Raw genomic sequence first — 25,975 nt, 5'->3', positions numbered from 1 at the left:
TTTCCTAGAATAATATGAGAAAGGAGAATTATTTTAGTAAAAAAATAATAATAAATAAATAAACAAAGAAAATTCTCACGAATAAAGGTTGGCAACATGGCTCAGATAAAGTCAAGTGACAATATGGCGGAGTCCGTTATTCGAGTTACATTTGATTAAAGCATAAGTTTTTAACGTAATAGTCGTTTTAGGTATTTACGCATTTAAAAGAATTATCAAGATGTCGTCTGCTTCGGCACTTGCGGCTGTTGCTAGCCAAGTTCAATCTACGGCGGGAGCCATTCCCGTCGTCAATGAGAAAGGTTGGCGATTTTCCTTTTTACAAAAATATAACGAAAAATTGTATTGAGCTTTGTTCTCAACCGGCCACTATTATTCCTCTCGGTTAAAAACATGCTAATTGTTTATATCCAATACACTAACATAATATTGTTTACAATGGAAACATACAAGTAATTCTGAAATAGACACAATAAAATGAATAAACACGTAAAATATAATGAAATAAACGGTGGTCCCCTTCGTCCGACTTTTGTATGATTTGACTTAATGAAGGAAAGAAATGGTCAAAATATACACAATCAATAACAAATCTGATGATTGGGTATTTGAATTAAAATTATAATTGAGTTTATTGGGCTTTATTTTGACTAATTTTAAATCAATTTAAGTAAGTAATTTGAGTAAAGATAGGTGTTTTGCTGCCGTCTTTACATTTAATAATTAAAATTAAATTCGAAGTTTCTGAAAGAAAAGACCGACTGGGACGTGCTCAAAATGCATTGCATAACGTGAATGCTAATAAATATTTTTATGCAAAAGGTGAAAGTTCACCAATAGTTTAAGAAAACTCCAGCAAAAATCTCTTAAGAATGTTTTTGAACCAATTTTGATGGTTCTACTTTAGTTGCTTACAAATATAGTAAAGCTGAAATAATCAAACTGGTTCAAAAATATTTGTGATTAAAGAAATTTTTGCTAGAATTTTCTTAACATGTTTGTATGATTTTGTTTTCATGTAATTTTCCAGTTGTTTTTGGTTATTGAGTATGTGTAACTAGTTATACTATCCAGATCTATCTCAGACTTACATATTTTAAGCCTGAGTTTTTTTTTTTTTTCCTATTTAGATAAAATTTAATTCTTTAATCTCAAAAACCAAATACAAATACATTGACCCTAAATGTCTATATTGAATTATATAATAATGCTAAATGTTTTTATAGGTGAAATTTCTATGCAAAAGGTGAAAGTTCACCGATACATATCCGGAAGAAGGTAAGCAATATTATTATTAAATGAAATGAAATATGTGTGAAATGTTCATTTAAAATATATTGTTTTGTTGCTATTTAAATTTAGTACTGAATATTTTTTTAAGTTACTTATAATGACATAAAGCTTGAACAACACCTTGAACTCTTTAAAGGAATGTTTTTGACTGTTTTCACAGGTCTGTGTCAGGTTTAACAAGAAGATTCACACTATTTAAGAAGATAGTTCAAATCTTTTTTTATTAAACATAATGCAAACCTGTGAAAAGGGTCAAAAATGTTCCTTTAAACAAATTAAAGTATTGCCGAAAAAGTACATAAGGTGTTGTTCAAGCTAAATTAATTTCAGCCTATACAGAAGTGTTTTTTAATGATAAAACAACTTTCCTAAATTTTCAAATGTGTTTCACATGATTCTAAGTAAAAATAATTTTTCATGCTAAATTTACTGCTGTTTTGAGTTCCAAAAATTAATTTTTCAAGATGAATCGGTCTAGACATTTGTTTGATTCTTCTTTCCCTCTAATAAGTATATGCAATTGTACATTTAGGAAAACCTGGCTCGATTGAATGAATTCAAAACTTGGTTAACTCTTGATGATGATGATTATTTGTTTGGCTTGTTGCATCATTTTCCGAATCTCATTTAGTGTTAAATACGATGGAATTACAGCTTATGTGAGACATGCCGATTGTGAGAAGCATTAAAAAAAAAGTGCATCTTCTCATTACCTTCCCCATCCCCAATTGTTATATTGGCCAATGAAACAATTTTCAAAGATGGCAACCTTAGATGACACGAGGAGATAGTTTTTTTCCTCGATGTTTATTAATTAAGGAATGTATTGTGCTCGTAATGTAAATCATTAATTTTTCTAAACCAATATAAAGTTTAGAAAGTATTCAAAAGAATCAGAATCTGGAGTTTTCAGCAGAATCGAAATCGGGAGAAATTTTGGTATTGTCCCATCACTAAGTTAAAGCATTTTAAAAACATTTAAAAATTTCCAAGAGGTTAATGCATCTTAAAAACTGACGTTTTTAAGATGCATTAACCACTTGGAAAATGTTAGTTTTTTGTGAAATATGCCAAAAAAGTTGTTGCTAAATCTAAATTCTTCTAGCATTTTAGTGAAAAAACTAGCAACAGCTTAAACCAGGGATGGGCAACCTGTGGCCTGCAGTAATATTTTTTGTGGCCCGTGTTGCATAAAATATGAATAAATATATCAATTTCCCAGCTTAAGGAAGTATTCAGCAAAAATTCAAATGGTATTTTCTACAACTTATGTTTGTGAATAGTTTTTTCACAATGAATTTAGTAAAAATTAAAACAAGAAACCAGCTAACAGACACATCGAAACTAATTTAAAACTAGCAATGACTAATATTTAACCAAATATTTCCGATATATTACGTTTAGATCAGTGTCAGAAGCTATATTAAGTATACCTATGCTAATGTATAATTATATATGAATAAAGAATTGTGATTTACCAACATTTTCCCCCTGTTTTTTTCTTGTGTGCAGCCTGCGTCAGTTGAAATGTGGCCCTTACATAGAAAAAGGTTGCCCATCCCTGGCTTAAACCATGCCACAATATGAAAATTTTTTAAATAACAGTGTTTTAATCTATTCAAAAAATCAGTCATTATATTATGGTAATAACAACAATCATTTTCAATAAAAATTCTTTAATAAATAAAATTCAATTGACACAATTGATTTTAAAATGCCAGACGGTATTATTATATTTTGAGACATTTATTCCAAATACTGATATTCAGGCCATTCTCAACAGGACTCTAACAGCACATTCCAACTATCACTATTTCTTCTTACAATCTTGATATTTACATAGTTTTGCAAAAATTAAAGTAAGCAAAATTAATCAAATATTTTCCAAGGAAAAAAGAAGTAAAAAATTCATTACACAATTTTTAATTTATACATTATATATTTTGAGTAATTTTAAGTTAGCCAGGTATGCAGTTTTTATTATGCAAATTTGAATGTGTGTCATATAGTCTAGTTCAGGCCTGGCCAACCCAAATTGTTTCACGGGCCACTTTGATCACGTGTAACATTACGATGGGCCACAATTTAGGCAAACATGCTTTTAAAAAAGTAAAACAAATACAAAATGAATAAGATTTTATTGTTATACCAAGAGTTCGTACTTGTACTTGCGCATTATAACGATGACACATGCAAATTTTCATTTATTTCATTGTTTTGGTATACACATAACGGGAAACAAAAGTTTTAATAGATATATAATATCGCTTAGTGGGCCACACAATTTAACGTGATGGGCCGCGCCTGGCCTAGTTTATGCCATCCTAGACTATGAGAAATATTTAAGGAGGAAGAAAGATTTGTTTGGGATAATAAATACAAAAATATAAAAGATTCTTTTTAAATAATGAATGTTATTGGGAGTACATTACTGTTAGTAAAAATACAAAATAATAAATCTTAAAATTAGTACAAAATTTAATTTAGATTTAAATAATTGTAACAGATAATATATGATATTTTTGTTTATTTCAGACCAAAATATGCACCAGAAGAAAGTAGTGAAGAGGAAAGTGGTGATGAATTCCCATTTGAAAAAAAGCAGCAAGCACAAATTGCAGAAAATGTACCCATCGACAAAGAAGCAGAAAAATTTGATCGTCGACTCAAACGTCTACAAAAGCAACAAGAGGAAGAAGATAGTGAGGACAGGTTTGTTAACATTCAAAATTTATGTACTATTTAAAATTATTTTTGTTAATATATCATTTATGGTTTGAGAATTTTGTTTTCAAATTGAAAATATCTTATGATAACAACTAATGAAATTAACGAAAACAAATAATGAAATTGTTTGTTTTCGTGATAATTACTAGTTCCAAATTATGTAAAACCTTGAAAACTTTAACTATACACCTATCCCTCGATTTACACGGTAGATAGGTTCCCGAGAAAAACATGTAAATCGAAATTGTAACTTTTTGAATGTAAAACCGTGTAAATCGAAAAGTATGCAAAAACGCATAATTTTGTTGTTTATTAATTATGAATTTTTATCAATGTTTTTAAGGTACATAAATCAAACAAAAATATTGAAAGGCAAAAAAATATATTCTTTTATTAATTAAATACAAAGTACAAAGGAACAAAAAATAAAATCTAAAAGATTCATAAAAAATTATTGCAAGGGTTGATGGCAGTTATCATTATTCATCACCATCATTAATCACTGTCAATCTCTTCTTCGTGACTGGTTCGAAGTCACTTTCATCAGTCAAAATTATTTGTGCCGATTCGATGTTTGAAGTAGAAACATTTACTCCCCGATGAGATTTGGTAATGAAATCTGTTATTAACATTTGCTTCTGATTTCTTGTTAGATCATTATAGACCTCGTCATATTGAGCCAAGCAGTGATTAATATCACGTTGGAATCTAAGAGCCCGTTCAACATTTGAGTCATATTGTACAAAATGATTACCCAATTTTTTTCCCAATTCGAGTCCTTCACGAATGACTTTTGCTGTAAATGCAACTGATTCAAATTCTTCTTCATCGGGATCATTGTCACAATCACTAGTTTCATCAACCATGTTAATTAAATCATCTTCACTTAGTTCTTTATCAGCCACTAGTTCTGCAATATCTCCTTCAGTAAAATCGTCGAAACCTTCTCCACCCAATGAATGCACCAATTGTACTATCTGAGAATATTCATCCTTTAATGGTGAAATAGAAGTTTCATCTTTAACTACATTTGGCCACAATTTCTTCCAACAGCCATTGAGCATTGATTGCTTAATTGCGGTATATGATAAAGCAATATGCTTAACACAATCTAAAATTGTAAAATTTTTCCAAGCATTAATAACTGTTAAAGATTTGTTATTTTCCATTTGTTCTAAAATGTGCGTGAAGGCTCGTTTTATGTACAGAGCCTTAAAAGTCGAAATTATCCCCTGATCTAATGGCTGTAATAATGAAGTCGTATTCTTTGGTAAAAATATAACTTGGACATTCTCATGCTGTAGATCTTGTGGATGACCCGGTGCATTGTCAATTAACAAAAGCACTTTAAAAGGCAGTCCTTTTTTATTTAAATATTTTTTGGCATCTGGGATAAAACATTTGTGAAACCATTCATTAAACATTGTGACAGTAACCCATGCTTTCTTTGGCTCTCCAATAAACAGGAAGATGGTTGATATTTATTCCTTTAAATATGCATGGCATTTTTGATTTTTAATAACCAATGGTTTCATAATGTAATCTCCTGAAGCGTTGCTACAGAAAGGAATTGTTATGCGATCTTTTGCTGCTTTATGACTGCTAGCTGATTTATGAATTTTAGACACATAAGTCCTCTCTGGCATCTTTTTCCAAAATAACCCTGACTCATCAGCATTGAAAACCTGATCAGGAGTATATGAATTGTTGGCTAACAATTTCAGCAAATTTTGTTGGATAATCTTGCGCTGCGTTTATATCGCCAGATGCCAGTTCACCTTTTAATTTTAAACTATGTAAAGAGTGTCTTGATTTGAATCTTTCGAACCAACCATGACTTGCTGTGAAACACTGCTTCTTTTCAGATAAAGAAGAGGATGGTAACTGCTCTTTAATTTTTTCGTAAATCCGCAAAGCTTTATTTGTAATAGCATTGGCATCAATTGGCATCCGTTTTTGAGTTTGGTCCTCTATCCAAATCATTAATGCCTTCTCCATGTTTTCCATTGCAATATCTCTGACATATGAAGTTGTGCTCGTACTCATACTAGTACCAGCTGCTACACTCTTTCTAATTGAGTTTTCATTTTTTCTTATGGTTCTTATTGTAGCTTCATTCATGTTATATAATTTAGAAACATTTATTACTCTTTCTCCATTTCGTAAACGATCCAAAATTTTTATTTTGGTTGCTAAAGATATAACTTTTCTTTTTACTTCTTGCTTATTTATAATTTCTTTTGGCATAATAAGCCTACAAATATTACTCAAGATATAAAATATGTAATTAAAAATAATGTAATCGTTTGTTACTTACGAATATGAAAAATTAAAATTTTCTGGTTAAAAACTGTATTATAAACGACTCAACTCACCAGATAATATGATACAGTACGAACAATTCTTTATTAACAAAACTAAAACATTTCTAATCCGGCTGGTTCTCTCGAGTGACTGTCGCTCCGTTTGTTTTTTTTTTCTCCTCTCCTTTTCGTTCCGCCACCTCGTCACCTACACGATTACATTTCGTTTATCTGAATCATCAACAATATATTACATTACATTTAATATTTATTCAAATCATCAACATCCTAGTGCCATAAATATCAACTATATCTTAATAAGGTGGATTGATATATAGATTGGAGTTAAAAATTGTTCCTTTTGATCATAGCCAGTTTATTTTCAGCATTTATTTTTTAAAGTTTTTTTAAACTGTGTAAAAGCGAAAACGTGTAAATAAAGTACCGTGTAAAACGAGGGATAGGTGTACTTATATTACTTGCAAAATGGCAATGATGGAATATCATAAAATATAACATTTTAATCTGACTTTTTATGCTATTTTCAAAATTATAACTAATACAGTAGAGAGTCATTTATCCGAACCCCGGTTATCCGAACACTTTCCAGTCGGACTGTGTCGTGCCGAATCGAACTTTTTTGATACTAGATTTACTTCTAAAGTATAATTTTTACGTTTTTATATTTTTCAATATATTTATTTTGTTTGTACAAAATAAAGAAATAATTTTTAATGATACAATAGTCTCGATTATTATTATAAAAATTTTTGTTAGGCTTAAAATCGACGAAAATTCAACACGAAGTGACACGCAACGGAGAAAAATTTCAACATCGGACAGGTTTATATATTTTTTCGTACATAATCGGTTATCCGAACAACCCCAGTCCCCAATTGATTCGGATAAACGACTCTCTACTGTATTTAATAGATAATAGGAAATATGATCAGCTTATTAATATCAGTATTTATAAGTGTATGAAAATATAATTATTCATAATTGTCATAGTCATTGTCAAGTGCTACCTATTTCAGAATCTTGTTTAAATTATAAAATATAGTTACTTTTATAATTGAATGTCAAAATGAATAGTAGACACATTTTTTAAACAAAATTATATTACTATACATTCCATTTTTTCTAATATTGCATTATTAATACTATATCATTAGGAAAATTTCTGAAACAAAATGTTATATACATTTTATTTAATATTAATTGTAAAATAGGGTATACTATAAAAAAAATTTTGATAAACTTTTTTTGTGTTTATTTAATTAGTTATTTTAAAAATTTAAGTTAAACAGTTAAATTATACTGCTGAACATAATTAAAATACTTTATATAAAATTAGGATTTAGTGCTATTTATAAAAATATTTATTACTCCAAATGCAGCCAAATTTTGGCATTTTGGGATATGTAAAAGACACTTTTGTAAAAAGAAATTAGTACCAATGTCACTTCAGTCAATAAAAAAGCAGTTTCGTTTGCGGGACCACTTAAAAAATGTAGTTTATCAAGGACATTTTGCAAATTTGGAAGCCTTGAAATTGAAAGACAGTATCACACTCCATGTGAGAAACATCACAGAGGTTCAATTATGGTCAGCTATTGAACACGCTGCGGAGTGACAAATTTACTTCAATTGTGATCACAGTACTTGAATTTTTAAAATAATCAATTAAATTTAAATAAAGAAAGCTACATACTTAAAATTTTACTGCTCGTAGAATTGAAAGACATCGACATATTCACGAACCAGAAGTTATAGCATTAGGAGAAGTAAGTGAAATTGAAGAAGAAGAACCAGTAGAAACACATGCTCGTAGATGGAGGGAAGATGAAGAAAGCAGTGATGAAGAAGAATTGGATGATGAGGTTGATATGAATAATTGAAAATATTTATTGTTATATATTTAGGATTTTAAAAGTGAATTTATCTTCATTAATATTACTTATAATGATGATAATTTGTATACAGGAAATCGAAAGAAGACGTGCTATGTTAAGAATGAAAGCTCAAGAGAAAGCTGCTGAAGAAGTAAGAATTTATTTCAATAGTTTTTGAAATCTCAAATTGAATCAAATGAAAACTAAAATTTAATCCTTTTTATTTTTTATTTTAAATTTTTATTTAATTAGATATTTAATGAAATGTAGAATACTTTGGACACAATCATAACATATATCTTTGAATATATCACAGATATATTTATGTAACTTTAAAACTTTTAGATAATGTTGCAATATACAACAGTTTTGACTCACTATTAAGATAAATCTTAATAAATGTAAATATGAAAATATAACTATATTTTTTGTCTGTTTAATTGCTAACATAAAGAATTTTGAAATTAGGAATTATTAGATTTGGAAGAAGAAGGCAAATCTGAAGTTGAAGAAACTGAGGAGTCTGAATATGAAGAATATTCAGATTCTGAAGAAGAAATGGGTCAAAGATTAAAACCAATATTTGTAAAAAAGTACAGAGTTCATATTATAATTTGGATTAAATAATTTGTTAAAGAATATTTATCAGAGTTTTATTTTAGAAAAGATCGTATAACTGTGCAAGACAAAGAACACCAGATACAAAAACAGAGAGACTTAGAGCACGAGGCCAAACGGATGACCGAAGAACGACGACGACAGACCTTAAAGGTTCTTCACTTAATTTCTTATTGTCAAATTGATTGATATTTTTACGTTAATTGTCAAAATGAAGTTGAATCATCCTTATTAGAAAATTTTAAGATTTAAAATTTTATATAAAAGTAATTTTCTTTATATTGAACGTAATTTGTAAAGCATGATTCTGTTATAATGCATTTGTGGGTACCGAGGAGGGTCGACGAGGTCAGACCTCTGGTTAATGTCGGCAACAAGTCGGAGGGACTTGCCCACTTGTCAGAAATGGCTTAATTTGTCGGTAGGGATCCCATAGGGACGGGACTGCCTTTTTTCTGGTCGAGTGTAGGAGGGAAAGTGGAGTCGTGGTAAGACGATAAGCGAATATTCGAGCAAACAAGACACCATTTAACAGGTTAACAACGATTTAATGGAAAACAAAGTATACGTACAAAAATCTGACATTTAAAAGGGGTGACATATAATATATATATATAGCTCTATATATCCCTATCACGCGACGGGAGAGAGAGAGTTCACATAAGTGGGTTCCATACCTCTGGGACAATCAGTGATTCAAATATGCTGTTTGTAACGATGGTCGAAGATTCCTTTCTTTGAAAGGTTCGATGGCACTTACGGCACAATAGTCAAATATTCTCGCGACTCGATCTTAATCGATGAAAGACTCTCCACCTAGAGGGAGGAAGGAAGCCTCTTATATATCTTTTTCTGCTGGGAATTTTTGTCACGTGCAGGTGCTTAGGTCATAGGTGTTCCGGGATTGGAAACAATACGGCGAATTCGGACGCTAACTATAAACTTAAGTTGCAAGATGATCTGTACGCAGCATAAGAACAATGGATAGTTGACAGTTATACGGCCGGGGACGCATATTTTCTCGTCCGGTGACCGTTTTTAGGCAGGATGTTTACATCCAAGTCAGTTTTTAGACGAGGATGTTTATAATAGACGAGAATTTTTCGATTCGATATAGGGATTCATTTTATTATAATTCGTATTATATTCGGATTATAACCGGATAGAGGAAAGGGGTAATTATTAATTCGAATACAATATATTACAACGTTACGTTAATTGTCAAAATGAAGTTGAATCATCCTTATTAGAAAATTTTAAGATTTAAAATTTTATATAAAAGTAATTTTCTTTATATTGAACGTAATTTGTAAAGCATGATTCTGTTATAATGCATTGCATGTTTTAATTATTACTTTTTATCTATTTTTAATATATCTGATTATATGCCATTAATAACTAAAACTTTTTTATCTTTAATTTTTAATGACCTATTATCATATATATTAAATGCAAATTTTTCTGTTCCTTATTCCTACTATTCAAATGAAATATTTAAAAATGTTATGAATTTTGTCTAACATAAATGAAGAGAAATTAGAATGTTCCAAAAAAATCTTTAAAAAGATTTTGAAACTTATATATTTCACTTTATTTATATTTGATAATATTAGTTTTGAAAATATATTTATATGAATAATAAATGTAATCTGTATTTTTAACAATACATTTTATTTTTAAAAGATAAATTTAACAATTTTTTTACAAAAAAACAATCTTTTAGGAGAACATTGATACTTCATATAAATTGTATCAAGTTGGATTTATTTTAATATTTAATTTGATTTTTTTTCTGATTTTCTGTTCAAAATTCAAATTTATGTTAAATACTGTCAACTTATTAAATGTCTCTATCTAAAGAGAAAGATTTAAAGTAAAAATTTGAATAACTGATGTAACATGAAAGCAATATAAGTAATGTAAAAGAAACATGGACTTAACCTTGTAGTAGTTTTGTGACATTAGAGGGGCTTAGTGGAAAAATGACATATCTCACATTAGGAAGTTTTGAGAAAAGGAGGATTTGTTTCAATTTACCAGCACTTTATAATGTAGGTGTACAACCTGTAGAACATTCAGCTGAACTATAAGAGCTTTTTAAAAAATGGCTCGATGATGTACAAATCCATATTTATTGGGCTGCAATTTGAAAAAAATTGTAGACCTATAAATTCCTGGTGTCATCCATTCATCTGTCTGTCTTTCTTTCTTTCTTTCTTTAATCTCAAATGGAGTTAGATAGCTGAAAGACAAGACCAGATATGGAAACCTTAGGGTAGGAGCCCAGATTAACTATATACGAACTTCCGATGCAAACTGGAAGTCATGTTATTTCAATTCAAAATTTTTCCCCAAAAGGTGCTAGATAGGTAGATGATCGGCACAACTCTATTATTAAAGGAAAAGTATGATGTACAGGGGCAAGCCACTACTAATTTGAGAGCATATATTTTAAATAAATAAAAATATGATTAAAAATTGCAGCCCAGCATTGTGACGATGTCACAATAAATAATTGCTCATTAGTATCTGATTTTTTTTGTAATTTTGTGGGATATGCCATTTTTACACTGCCCCTCATTTCTGAGAAGTCAGGTTTTATTTTAAAATTGTGAAAAAACTACAATCATACAAAAATATATGAATATGAATTTCATTTTTATCATTTTCAACAATTACATTGATATAAGACACTTATACATTGATAATCTTCAATTGTATAGACACTTCTCAAAGTTACAGCAGATGATATTCACATATATATGAAACATACAATACCCAAAATAAGAACTGAGGCCATGTTTCAGTGTCTTAATTTAAATAAAATGTATTTTTAATGTGAACCTTCTTATTAATGAAGACTACTTTCATTTTAGTTGATTTAACTTATGAAAGTGACAAATGATTTAAATTTAATGGTGAATTAATTTTTAAAGTTAATATCTGAAATTTTATGATAACTTTAGATAATTGAAGAAGAAAATAAAAAAGAAGCTGCCGAAGAATTAGGATTGCATCAAGCTGCAGATTTGGTTGTTACCGACGATGAAAATGATGAAGCCGCTTACGAATCTTGGAAACTCAGAGAATTAAAGCGCATTAAGAGAGATAAGGAAGAAAAGGAACGGTTAGTTTTCACATTTTTTTTCTTTATCAATACGAAAGGTGGAAAATTAAACAACTACCAAATAATAGATCTGTCGTGCTGATATTTGGGATCTATCAAATTGATTAAATGATTCAATTAATAATGTTAAAATATACAAATATTGAAAACACAAAACTTTGAGCTCTCAAAAAAGATAATGATTTTAAATTTAAATGTCATAAATGTGAAATAAGCATGTTAATTAGTTGTAAATTTAATTCTATTCATTTCTAAAATGAAATACCAAGAAGTTTCTTTAGAACACTACAAATACATGATAAATTTTGAATTTTCATAAAATTTTGTATAGTTTATTTTTCCAATCAACCTAATATATCTTGGGTTTTATAAAACATCTTATCATCTTTTACTTTGTAAGCAAATTATTAGCGTAATAAAAAATTTACTATCATCATCTGGTAAGACCCTTATATAGACTACAAATGGTAAAAACAAGTACAGTCAAACCTGTTTTTATGCGGTGGATAGGGACCGCATTAAAAAAACGCATACGAAACTTCACGAATGGCTGTAAAAAATAGTTTTCGCAACACAATTTAAAAAATATTTTTTTATGCAGTCAACAGGGACCGCATAAAAAAAGTCTCACATAGAAAATAACTCAAAACCGTACGAAATAGAATTTATTGACAACAGATGTCAGCACTTGACTGCATCGTCTGGTCTATCGTCTGTTTTACATATTTTTGTCCAGGTGGTGTTTTGTTGACTTAAAAAGTAAATTATTTCATTTTTCGCATATTCATGCAATAATATTGCTATAATAAGTTTATTTAGCTATAATAAGTCAACGTGAGACATGACGAATCGCACGAGACTAGTCGCCAACTATACCGCACAAATAAAAAATCGCACAAAAAAGACCGCATAAAAACAGGTTTGACTGTATATATTTATCAGTTACAATGGAGAAATTCACAAGTAAGGATGTCACTGTATCTTGTGAGTTTCAAGAAGCTAATAATGTGGCTATTTCAACTAAAACAATACAAAAGTGGTTTAAGAAGTTTCAAGCAGACAACTTCAACCTGGAAAATGGACCAGGTAGAGGAAGGAAATCCTCTGTAGGTGAGCCAATGCTTTATTTATGGAGTTGAAAGCAGACTCCTTTGTAATGAAAAAGAACTTGATGGATAGTGTAATAAAAATTTACTTCACAAGAAAATAAGCAGTAAAAGGTTATTGACTTTTTGTTGTAAAATATCTTCTATTATTTTTTGATCAACCTAATAGATATTGATGAAAACCAAATATATATAATATATATATATGATGTAAAAGTGTAACTATAGTAAAAAAAAAAAAAATTAAAGTTTAACTATTTAATTGTCAGTGAACTTAATATTTTGAAACAACCAACAATCATTTAAAAAAGAATCTGTTGATATTTTAAACATAACTATTATTTTTAAAATCATCATAATTTAAAATTTTATCTGGTTAAAATGATTACAATAATTTGAATATGTGCTTCAATATTTCAGATATGAGAAAGAAAGAATGGAAGTTGAAAGGATCCATAACTTAACAGAAGAAGAAAGAAGATCTGAACAGAGAAACAATCCAAGAACAATTACAAATAAAGCTGCAAAAGGAAAATATAAATTTTTACAAAAATATTATCATCGTGGTGCCTTTTTCATGGTAAGAGGAACTTTTTATTTAAGAACTTAATTTCCACAGAAATTGAAATATGATTTGTTTTTGGGAATTCGTAATTGAATAATACAACAGTTATCTATTTTCTAAACAGTCATAGAAAAGTTTTATTTTTTATAGTAGTATACAGAAATGAGTGGTGTATGATAATTTGTCTCCGATGATATGTTTGAAAACTAACACTTAAATTATATCAAATATTAAAATCTTTAAAATGAATAACTGAGTAATCATTACAAAGTATTAGTTTGTTTTTCTGTTGTAGAATTATAAAAATACAATGAATCTTACAGAAAAACAGCATGATTTGGTTCTTTCATTTATCATCATGATTGAAAGATTTTTGGGCTCCATTATCTGTCAAATTTTTGAAAATAAATTTCTTATGTATGTATAACAGAGATGGAAAGAAAAGTAAACAACAATCTCACCAAAATTTCCTTTTGTTTGTTTTCTTTTCCTCCTTAATTAGTTTTATTCATTTAATTTTTATATATATAGCAGAACCCTAATTAAATGAGGTTCACCTTGGAAAATGCAGAAATAAGTGAATACACTGTTTATAATTTTAAAAAAACTTTTCTGCGAAACTGCTGAGTGTATAAATACTGTACTACTTTTAATCTTGAGTGACTGAGATGACCTTTTTAAGACTCCTTCCTTTTTTGTGGGCACTAAGAGGATATTTTTTCTTACCCATTGCAAAGGAACATCTGGAACAAGACTGTCCATGAAAAAAGACTCTGTGTTTGCTACAACTTAAAAAATTCTCTTTATGATACAAAAAGTCATAAATCATGTATGACAGCAATTAACATCTTAGTGAATTTAAAGTAATACATACCATCTTTTATACTTGTAATTTTTAATTCAAAATGGCCATGGCTGTTCATTTTATCTGAGTTTTCAGTTATGCAAAATAGCATAACTTAGATGATCAGGGTTCTTTTGTATATATAATATCATCTACACATAATTGTTTAGTGACAAGTAAAATTTATAGGTTAAAAAATATATATTAAATTTAAAAGTTACCTTTTGACTTTTAATTTATATTTCCTGATATTACATAGACTTAACCATTCTGCAATATAAACTTTTCATTAATACTATTTTAGTTTTTGAATAAAAATATTGAGTGAATAAATATACATTTTCATTTTTTACAGGATGAGGAGGAAAATATATTCAAGAGGGATTTTTCTGCTCCAACATTGGAAGATCATTTTAACAAGACAATCTTGCCAAAAGTTATGCAGGTAAATGCATATATTTAACTTTAATTTAAATACATACTTAATATAAAATGAAGTATTAAGAAAATTTTTATAAATTTTATGAAATATTTTAGGTCAAAAACTTTGGGCGTTCCGGTCGTACAAAATATACGCATTTGGCCGATCAAGACACCACTCTCTTTGATTCCCCATGGGTAATAGAGACAACACAGAATACGAAATTTAGCATGCAACAAGCCGGTGGAATGAAACAATTATTTGAACGTCCTTCTGCCAAAAAACGCAAGAAGTGAATGGATGAAATCTGTTCAAAAAATATTTTCAGTGACTGTAAATTATTTTCTAACATCAGATTATGGAAATGAATGTTAATGGACATCAGCATTATTCTGGTGTTAGTTTTATTCTGTACATAAGTCTGTAATGATTTTTTTTAAAAATAGTCCTGTAAAATATATAAGTAAGATTGATTGATGACATTAAAATTCATATACATCATCTCTCAACTGCCTAATAATTAAATATAATTCTAGTTTATGAAGCATAAAGAATAGAGATAAAATAATGGTTAAAATCCTTAATGTAATTACCAATAAAATTTTCAGTACAAATACTATTTTTTATATGGCAGGTCTAAATTATAAATATAAGACGATTGCTATCTTTTAGTAGTATTTGTTCTATTTGGCTGCAATTCTTTAACTGATAACTTTTCCTTTAACTCAATACTGTCAATAATGACATTGTTATCATCAAAGTCTATTCTCTAAATCATTTAAAAAATAAGCAATTTGGGAACGAAAGTGTCACTATCAAAATTTTTTAAATGTACTGTTTTTGTTTTGGGTTTCCTAGCTTAAAACCTCATGTCTTTTCCAAATTTTCATGACGACACAAGACCAAACTTTCCTAAATACAGTAAAACCTGTATAAGCCAGAATCACATCAAACCAAATTTTTTCTGTTTTGGCAGGTTTCTATTTTGAACAGGTTTTAGTACTGTTTTTAATCATTGGAATATGAGGCATGTCCATAAAGTAAATATACATAGTGTTTAAGTGCATGCATTGATTTGACCTTGAATGTTTGCAGTCATTTGTCATTGCTACAGAGTTTGGTTTGAATAGCATGTGTTTACAATGGCTGTGCCAATTCAGAATCCCACCAAATGGGATTCTGAAATGGGAAAACATGACTGAAGTGTGTTCAATCATGTTTTCTCAATGCAAAAGGTGAGTGCCTACAGGATATAAACAAATTTTTTCTGTTTATGGAAACATTATGAATCAACAAAATGTAAAAAAGTGCTGCCATGTATTCTCTAGAGGCATGTTCATGATGAACAGAGGAGTGGTAGGCTGTCTGTGATTTCTGATAAACTTCAAAGAACTGAGGAAGCAATTTGTGCAAATCAGCATCTCACAATAAGAGAATTGCACGAAAACATTCCAGAAGTGTCTTAAGTCCATGCTGCATGAAGCTGTGACTAACATTAGGGTATAGGAAATTGTGTGTATTGGATACCCAAAATGTTAATGAAAGAACATGAACTGAAATGGACGGGCTTTGTACTCGACTTCCTCGTGTGCAGATCAGTTTCTTGACCACATCGCGATGGACGATGAAACTTGGATTTACCACCTTACTCTGGAATCCAAGCAACAATTCATGCACTGGTGTCCTACACATTTCCCAAAACCCAACAAATTCAAAATTCCGATTTCAGGAAAAAAAAACGTGTCTTCTGTTTTCTGGAACAGAAAAGGCATTCTTCCGATTGACTTCATGCCTCCCATCATCACAGTTAATGTTGCTGCATATTGCCAAACCTTGCAATGTCTTCAACAGGCCATTCAAAACAAATGGAGGAGAATATTGACAATCACCTATTTTGTGACAATGCTTGGGCTTGGACGGCATTGTCACCAAAACAATTCAAGTGGGGTTTTTGACCATTCACCATACAGCCCAGACCTTGCTCTCGGCGACTTCCACTTGTTTCTTTATCCGAAGAAACGTCTTGCAGGACAACACTCCCACAATGAAGTTGAAATGTAGTTCTGGTGCAAGTGGTAGAATTCTACAACTGGGATACAGAAGCTGGTACCCAGATTTAACAAGTGGCAGCAATTATGTAGAAAAATAATGCATGTACCAGCAAATAAGGTGTAGTGGATGTTTGGTTAAATAATAATGTTTTGAATGAATACTAGCTGTTGTATCGACTTTTCGTATATCCATGTATATCAGAAATGTCATGCAGTTATTTTCCTTTATATAGTAAAATTACTTTTACATTACCAATTTGATTTTAAAAAGTTCATTCCCAAAAATTTGTCTTAACTGTTCAATAGTGAAAGTTCTCAAATGTGATCCTTGCGAGCTCCCACAACTGAGAGCTACAGTATATATCTGCTGTTGGAAATTCAAATAGAATATGTCCTTGCTCATCAATCAAATCATTGAAGAACATGCACTTAATACTTCAAGCATTTCTGCTTGGTTAAGTAAGAAATATTTAAAAAAAAAAAGCAATATATACCAAATCATTGTAAAGTAAAGTAGCCCTATTCAATGCCATCTAAAGATTTGACTATAAATGCAGCCAAATTTGGTATATTTCCATAGTGATGAATTTTAGTATTACATTTTTTGATACTTTTGGGGGCTGTGTACAACAAACAGACATTACATACTAAGGATTCTACTCAATTGTCCTTGGTGGTCCAACCCTGACATGTTATCATTGCACGAAGGTCTCCTCCAGGTCCTTTATAGTATTATATATGTATTAAATGCCTGTAAATAATGATAAGAATTGACAAAGACAAAATGTAGTAGTTGAATTTAAAAAAAATGCAAAGCAGATTAATAATAAACATCTCTAAAAATAAACAGCATCTGCCATTTGCTATGAAACATCAATTGTGAATTATGGCACCTCACTGTACCCAAAATATTTGACATTTTGTATTTTCAGATAATGTACTGCAGTCAAAAACATCGAATACAGTAAACTCCCGGTTATCCGGGCTAATGGCGGGGAGAGGTGGCACGGATAATCCGAACTATAATTATTTATTTCTAAAATACAACATATTATACATTTCTAAGGCAGACAATTATTTTAACATGTTTAATGCTCATTATTAAGAAAATCTGTGATTTTGGTTTGTTTGCAGGAATCTTTTAATGATTTTTTAATATCAGTTCGAATTTTTCTAAGAGCCGTTATGTCATTATACTCGAATTCCCACTGGTCGACGTATTCCAACAAAGTGTCAACAGAATTCCGGGCTGTGTTGCGACTAATGCGATTGATAATTTCTTCTCTACTTTCGGCTTCATTCTCTTGCTCTTCTGGTTGAATGAGATTGGAAATAATATCCGCATCACTCATTATTTGAAAACCTCCATCATATGAATCATGTTCTAATCACTCAATATTTTCTCTATCAACATTTTCAAAGCCTTGTAAATTTGCACTTAGCTCATTTATTTCAGATACTGTTTCACTTGTCTTGGGCTGATAATCCAAAAAAATCACCTACATTTGGTAGAATTTTCCTCCACTATCAAATGAGTGTTAACGGCTTTATTTTGTTCCAATATTGAGTTACACCACGTATCGCATCCGGTATTGTCATTTTTTTCCGAAATTTAATCAAATAACCTTCATTACATTTTTAAAAAAATTGAATTTATGCACAGATAATCGGGAGTTTACTGTATTTTATTTTTCTATAAGACTACTGTTTAAACATGTCACATCAATAAGTGAAAGAGACCAATGTTTGTATGCGTGCATGTGTACAAAACACCAATTTTTATGGAATTATGCCATATTTAACCCTAATTCACGGAAAACAAACTATTTCTTTAAATACACAACCATTCACAAAAGTAGTATTTTATTGTGGAAAACAAACATTTACACTTTTCAAAAAAACAAAATTTTATACAAATTTAACACAAAACATTCTAAATACATTGGTTTAATGTCAGATATGTTCAATATTTCTACTTTTTTTAAAAATATTCGTCTTTTACATTCATTATTTCTATACTGTGATGTCATACAAACAATTATTTATTCACACAATGGTTACTAAATAAACATTTTCTCTTTGGACTCGATTTTGTAAAAGATAAAAAAATACATTTGAAGTAATTATTAAATTCTAGAAAAAAAATTTATTATTAAATGTTTTTCAATATAACAATAAATTATACAATATGTTCAGAAAATAATTATTCTAAAACATTTGAATACTTCAAAGCTTTTATTCTAGAATCACATATTTCATTACTTACAATATACCTAAAAACTAGTATCTGGACATGAGCAAAATTGGATGGTGCGCAACACTCGTTAATCACATTTAGGAAATTAGAAGTAATATATCGGATAATCCTTTTATTAGTAATAATAGCGAGGTCGAGACCGAAGTTTTCGACGCAAAAACGTGTACGTCGGACATTCGGCGCCGCTTTCCCATAAGCTTAGAAGTTTGACAATGGTGTTTGGAAAGTCAGTGGAATCGTGTTCGACATTCCAAAGGCCATTGTCGAACTTCTAGGCTTACGGGAAAGTGGCGCCGAACATCCGACGTACACGTTTTCGCGTTTAAAACTTCGGTCTCAACCTCGCTAATTTACTGGAAACAACTTTAATACTTATTTAATTAAAAATAAAAGTTTAATGTTTTTTGAACCATGGCTAGTCTTCACTTAACATTTCATTGTATCATCAACAAAATATACAAATACATTTGTAATGATTTACAATTATTGTCATTGAATTTCCTTTATAAATGGCAAAACTGATTTTAAGAAGTGAAAAAGAAATGCCGAAGTTCGCAAACGTTAATTATTATAGAGCCTGTAATAAAATTGATTTTGCTTAACGTCACAGTTTCTAAGAAGCTATCGACAACATTAAGCAAGGACTTGTCGAACGTAATAAATTAACTATAAGAAGATCCGATATTGTGATCTTATTCTCAATAGGATTTTCTGTTAACTGAGAAATAAAGTTTAGTCTAAATAGTTTATCATCTAGTCTTGCCTTTTTAGATTTGTGGCCATCTATTATTAATTACTATTGAGTATTTGAAACACCGAGCTTAAGTCATAGCTAAAGGCTAGTTTTAAATTACAGTTTAAGTTTTGAATATTGATCTGTAATCGGCCTATTGTACAGTACGTGTATATCTCCGAAACAATATATTTGCGGGTTTTCCTTACATTCGTCGATTTTAAGTACTTTGTAATTAAATAATTTTTTAGCATTTTACCATAGAAAATATTCGGCATATTTCTGTAGAAGAATTATATTTTTATTATAATAAAAAAGAACTCCATCTTACACCAATCTTGGAATAACCATAGATGGACTGATGGATTATTCTGACTAGATATAACATTTTTTCTATTAATAAAGTCTTTTATGACTGAATAATTAAGAAATCTAAGAATTATATGAGCTACAATTAGATTTCTTATAATATTACAAGTATTTAAAATTATTATTTCAAATATTTGTTATAATAATTCAGAAATTTTAATGCCATTTCAATTGCCAAAATATTCCAGTCATTCTATACACGATAAAAACGTCTCGACAATGCAAAACTGGGCTCGTATCGAATTTTCAACATCTCGTGTAAAAAAATCCAAGCCAAGTCACGTGGATTGTGTGATAATTGTTTATATTTTTATCATAATTATTCCATGACTAATTTTACTATTTGCTTTATTTTGACGTAAAGCAATTAGAAGGATTAATAAATCAGAACTTTATTCTAATAGAAAATAATATAAAGAATATATCGGCAACAATTTTAATGAATTTTAATTCTCTATTTCTTCTGGTTTCAAGAAATTTTGATCGCATATTCACTTTAGTATTTGTTTAAAAATCAATAAAGATAGTTGCGACGCACAAGAGCAATAATTAGATATAAATTAAGAGTTTTTTTTAATCTTATTCATATCACTATTAGCACTATGATAGTAAACTTTGATAAAATTTGCCAAGTTATCATCCTCCGTCATTACCGTCAGTTAATAGCGAGGTTGCGGCCGACGTTCACATTTTAGAGACGAAAACGTCTGACGCAACCTCACTAATATACAATTTTAAATTAAAAGTGATTAATCTGTGAATTATATTAGTTTCAAATTAATCAGATTTTTTTTATTTTAACATTAAATTTCTCAAAAACATTTTGCTTATATTTCTAATTATCCTCTCAAGCTAATTCTGCAATTAATATTTGAAGTATTAAATTAACACACATTAGAGTAACTTAATAATTGCCTAATTTTAAATCTGTTAGAAGTAATCTAAAACAGGATAATTTATCATCACGAAACTAAAATTTTTATTAAAACATTATTATATTATCAAATTTAAACAGTAATTATTTTAAATATATTTATTGTGAGCTTTAGACTACTTTATAAATATTTCTCTTATTTCTGTCATATATCAATTTACACATATTTAAACAATTACTTCTTATATGAAGATTATGAATCTACACAATATGAACTCTTAATTATCGGCTTAATAGATTTCTTTATATTATCTCGGGTTTTCTTAATCTTGTAAAAACTGACATTTTTAAAAATTTCAATAGATTATTCTTGAGTTTTTGCTTAACATTCTTTGATAATTGTTATATCAAGAAGGTGATTCAATAAGTAAGTAACAATGTGAATCTTTTATATATTTGTCCTTGATGTAAAAAACAATAAAATGCTTGCCAATAGATGGTGGCAGTTGTTAGCTTTGATGTGATTGCAAAGCAGACATGCAATCGCAATCTCTTCTGGTTTTGAGCATTTCGCAAATATGGTGGGCATATTTTTGGACAGTATATTGGATGAATGAGCTGAGATTCATTCTCTGTGGGCCAAAGTGCTGGCAGCAAACGACACTCATTTGTGTTAAAATGCTCCCAATTTGTGGAAATAATTACTTATCTTGCAAAGCTATATATTGATGAATTCCATAAAGATTGCTCTTGGTTGATGTAGAGCTGGGAAATCCTGTTTTCATATCAACTGGACAAGTCAAAAGTGTAATAAAAAATGATATGGTGAAATATGTATGAGTAACAATTGGATACGTGGCAGCAGATACTGAGTACTTTGTTGCATTGGCACACAAAATTGTGTATGATCAGTTGCACTATTGAAAGGTGTGCGTGAGATGGGTTCCTAGAGAGCTTATTCTAAAAATGAAACAGATTGCATGGGTATCTGCCTAAAAAATTTGGCACATTACAATGCAGAAGGAGGCACAATGTTCTGGCCACTTTCAGCCAGTGATGTGGAACACAAGCTTACCTGTAGCCAAAAGTTCAAGGTCACACCTTCCACAAATAGTCATTTTGACTATGTTTTGGGACTATGAAGTCCTAATGAAGTTAACAAGAAGGGTGACAATTTCTACAGCATCATCTACTCTTCGGTGCTTGTGACCTGTACGACACAATTTGCAAGAAATGGCCCAAATTGCTGACAGGAAGAATAATGTTTCCGCATGACGACGTCAGCACAATACCCTTGCCACTATTCAAAAATTAGGGTGGACAACTGCCGGACACCCAGCTTACATTCCAAACTTGGCATCCACTGACTTTCATCTGTTTGTATTCCTAAAAGAATATCTTGGTGGACAGCATTTCTGAAGCAATGAAAAGATAGAGAATGAGGTCAAACACTGGCTCAGACAACAGTCCAAAGACTTCTATGCTGAAGGATTTCAGAAGCTTGTTAAACAATGGGACAAGTGTTTAACAAGTAGTTTTCAACATTTTTACAAGCATCAAAAAGCAAATGTATTTACAGTATTACCAAAAATTACTATCTATTTTTCCCTTTAAACCAGTTTGTGACTTACTTATTGAATTACTCTCATACTAATCACATTAAATTTTACTTTTATCAAGATTTAAAAGTTATGAAAACAAAAGTACAAATAAAAATATTGGTTTCCTGAGATATTGGTTGCAAATAAAATCTAATCAAAACTTATAACTATAAAAATATTATATATATATTACAGGAAATACTAAAGCAATTTCCCTTGTAACAAAGATTGAAGTAATATATCGTAAGTATCATGAAAACCGAATTTTTTAAAATAACGAATATAGTCACTAGAAATGGAATTAAAATTTTACATGGAATAGGATCACCATGAACAAAATACAACATAAGGAAATAACACAACACATAATGGAAGGGAATAAATAAGTAATGAAAATTTAAGAACCTCACAAATGAAAACAATTAATTTAAATTCTGAAAAAAATATTTTAACTTCTCTACCCATTATTAAAAATAAATGAAAATACACATTGATATACCAAACTACAAACCATTTAATATAATTAAAATTAATTCTTTTTAATATAAATTTTTTTTAAATTAGTTTCTTCATTTTCAACATTGTTCAAGTAGTTTTATTTAGACCATGTGTGAGTTAAGACAATATTTTCTTTAATCCTAACAACAGATTTTACAAGAAAGGCAATTGCTTTAACTGTTGTAAAGGAGAATAAAATCTAATATCAGCATAAGATGAATAGCTTTTTTCAATATTTCTGTTTTTATTGGATGTATCTAATTATACTAAAACGTTCCTTTAATAAAAGAAGAAATTAATATTTTTGCCTTAAAAAAAAAAGTAAAACCATGAAATTCATTAATATTTAACATGTTAACCTTGAATTAAAAATTTTTAAAAGTGTTAATTCAAATAAAAACTAAGACTGCAGTAATTTGCAATAATATACAGTAAGGTTATGATGCCCCATTAGAGCCATACCCTTAACTTATAACTGCTGAAATTTCTCTTTTTTTCTTTTATATGGTTATACATTCACTTCATCAGCTAAATGTTTTATTAATCAATTGAATAAACTAGTTTAGCTTAAATAGCAAAAATAAAGCATTTTTTAAAATAATTAAAGAACAGAATTACCCTTATAATTAACTAAATTTCTTTAAAGTTAATGAAATATTAATTCAAAAGGTATGCAGTTTTCAGAACGTTTAATACTTCTTTTTGTTTTGATATGCATCAATATGAGATTATTTAAAAAAACAACAACAAAACTTTAATAACTCAGATCTAAGAGGATGATATATGTATGAGAGAAAATCAATAATTAGGTTATACATATATACATTTAAAAAATAAGGAGAATTTCTAACCCAAAACATTTATTTTTCAAAAAAATTTCTATAGGCATTTAGATAATTGACTTCCCGTTCTATCAGCTTACGTAGAAACATGCAGCATAAAAGTTTGTTGATTACTGTTGGAGTCACCGTAATATATTTCCCTGAATCTCTTTTGACTTCAAAAACGTTTGCTATCTAAGTGCTCTTTTAAAAGTCTAAAAAAATGTCATGTAGCCTGGATCTGGCTCTGAGCAAATACCATTTTTTCAGACTTTTAAAAGAACGATTGGATGATGAATGTTTTACAAGAAATGAAGACAAACAACAACATATATCGTAATGACTTCAATGGCAATGAAAAAACTGTTACGTGGCATATTTTCTGCTAACAAAGGTCAGGTTGAATAAATATTATAGAAATTTTGTTGAAAAATTAATGTTCTTTGTCTTTTCATAATTTAATAACTGACTTCTCCTCATATGTGTTTAGTATATCAATGGTATTCTGTATGGCAAAACAAAACTCTGTTCTCATAATTTTGTATTCATTTTTTGATTTCCTGAAAGAAATGTTATTTTATTAGTCTTAAGAATATTAAAAAATGACTTTAATAATAAATGCTAACTTAACATTATTTGATATTAAAGCCTATTGTCTAAAATTAGATTTTGCAGAAATATTTTAAATTAAATATTGCTAAGATGACTTGATAATCTGAAATTTTTCAGTATGTTACAAAAAACAATAAAATCATCACATATAAAAATAGAAACAACAACTGTTTTCAGGTACATAACAAAAAAAATTCTAAAACATGACTACGGCACTGAAGAACATGCATTTAAAAACAAAATTTTATAATCTAAGATAATAATATAATAATAAAATTTGTTAAAATACTTATGAAAGGTACAGTATGGTCTTGTTTTATGTTTCAGCATATACTATGAAAAATGAATTTCTGCATAAATTTATGCTTCACTCCAGTAATCCAGGATGATTGTGCAGATGCTTGCTTATGCAACCATTTACAATCAACAGAAAAACATTAAATTCGTTTAAAATGTTTTAATTACATTTTTACTATAATGAGTAACATTTCAGCCCAACGTTTCTGAATATACACAGCAAAATTTTATTATACTATATTGAGTATACCACTCGAGAAAAATGCATGCAAACCACAGTGAGTAGCATAATAGTTCTCTGTATTTGGAATGTAAAAAGCTAGAGAAACACAATTTGCTGATTTGAGCCAATTTACTGTATACATCAAATCAAATCTGTATACATCATTCTTGCATAAAACAAGACCCTACTATATTCTGAATAATAATTTTAGTTTAATTAAAAATTAAACTAGTAAGACCAATATTTGGAAGAGACTGGATTTTATTTATGTATTTTTTTTAATATAAAAATCAGCTCTATCCTAAGTCCTAGTAATCAAATTTTAGGTTGCTATTATCGTCTTTTCAATTTATTAGAATTAGAAAACTTTTTTTAAATCGAAAAACATTTTCACAATCGCTTTCAACATGATACAATTTTCTAAACTGCTACGAATGATGCAAATAAAATTAAGGAGTTTATCATATGAATTCAAACCACCAAAAAACAAACAAAACATAGGTAAATATGACTAGGTAAACTTTGATTATAACAAGCAATAAATACGTATATGTATATATATTATATACTATATATACATTAAAAGTAAGAAAATTTAACAGGACTAGATATTCAAAAGAAGATCATATAAATAAGTTAAATACAACAATAATTTCTTATACAATTCAGAATAATTCTAACTTCATTACATTCATAATATTACAAACAAAGTGAGATAACGTCTCTTGTAATATTTTTAG

The 25,975-nt window shown here is 29.1% G+C and overlaps 1 protein-coding gene across 1 annotated transcript; it reads left to right on the top strand.

The window, feature by feature from the left end:
* The first annotated feature begins 103 nt into the window (after nucleotides 1-103).
* Mfap1 (Microfibril-associated protein 1) lies at nucleotides 104-15,402 on the top strand. The gene is made up of 11 exons (XM_067272608.1): nucleotides 104-302; nucleotides 1,227-1,278; nucleotides 3,829-4,005; nucleotides 8,059-8,206; nucleotides 8,310-8,369; nucleotides 8,687-8,811; nucleotides 8,881-8,989; nucleotides 11,803-11,963; nucleotides 13,490-13,649; nucleotides 14,834-14,923; nucleotides 15,016-15,402. The coding sequence occupies exons 1-11, from the start codon at nucleotides 221-223 to the stop codon at nucleotides 15,193-15,195; spliced, it is 1,344 nt and encodes a 447-aa protein (XP_067128709.1). The 5' UTR covers nucleotides 104-220; the 3' UTR covers nucleotides 15,196-15,402.
* Nucleotides 15,403-25,975: the final 10,573 nt, after the last annotated feature.

Source organism: Centruroides vittatus, unplaced genomic scaffold (genome assembly GCF_030686945.1).
Source record: "Centruroides vittatus isolate TY-2023 unplaced genomic scaffold, ASM3068694v2 contig_452, whole genome shotgun sequence".
Classification (NCBI taxonomy): domain Eukaryota; kingdom Metazoa; phylum Arthropoda; class Arachnida; order Scorpiones; family Buthidae; genus Centruroides; species Centruroides vittatus.
The sequence above is the reverse complement of the archived record's forward strand: the minus strand, read 5'-3'. Positions and strand labels throughout refer to the sequence as shown.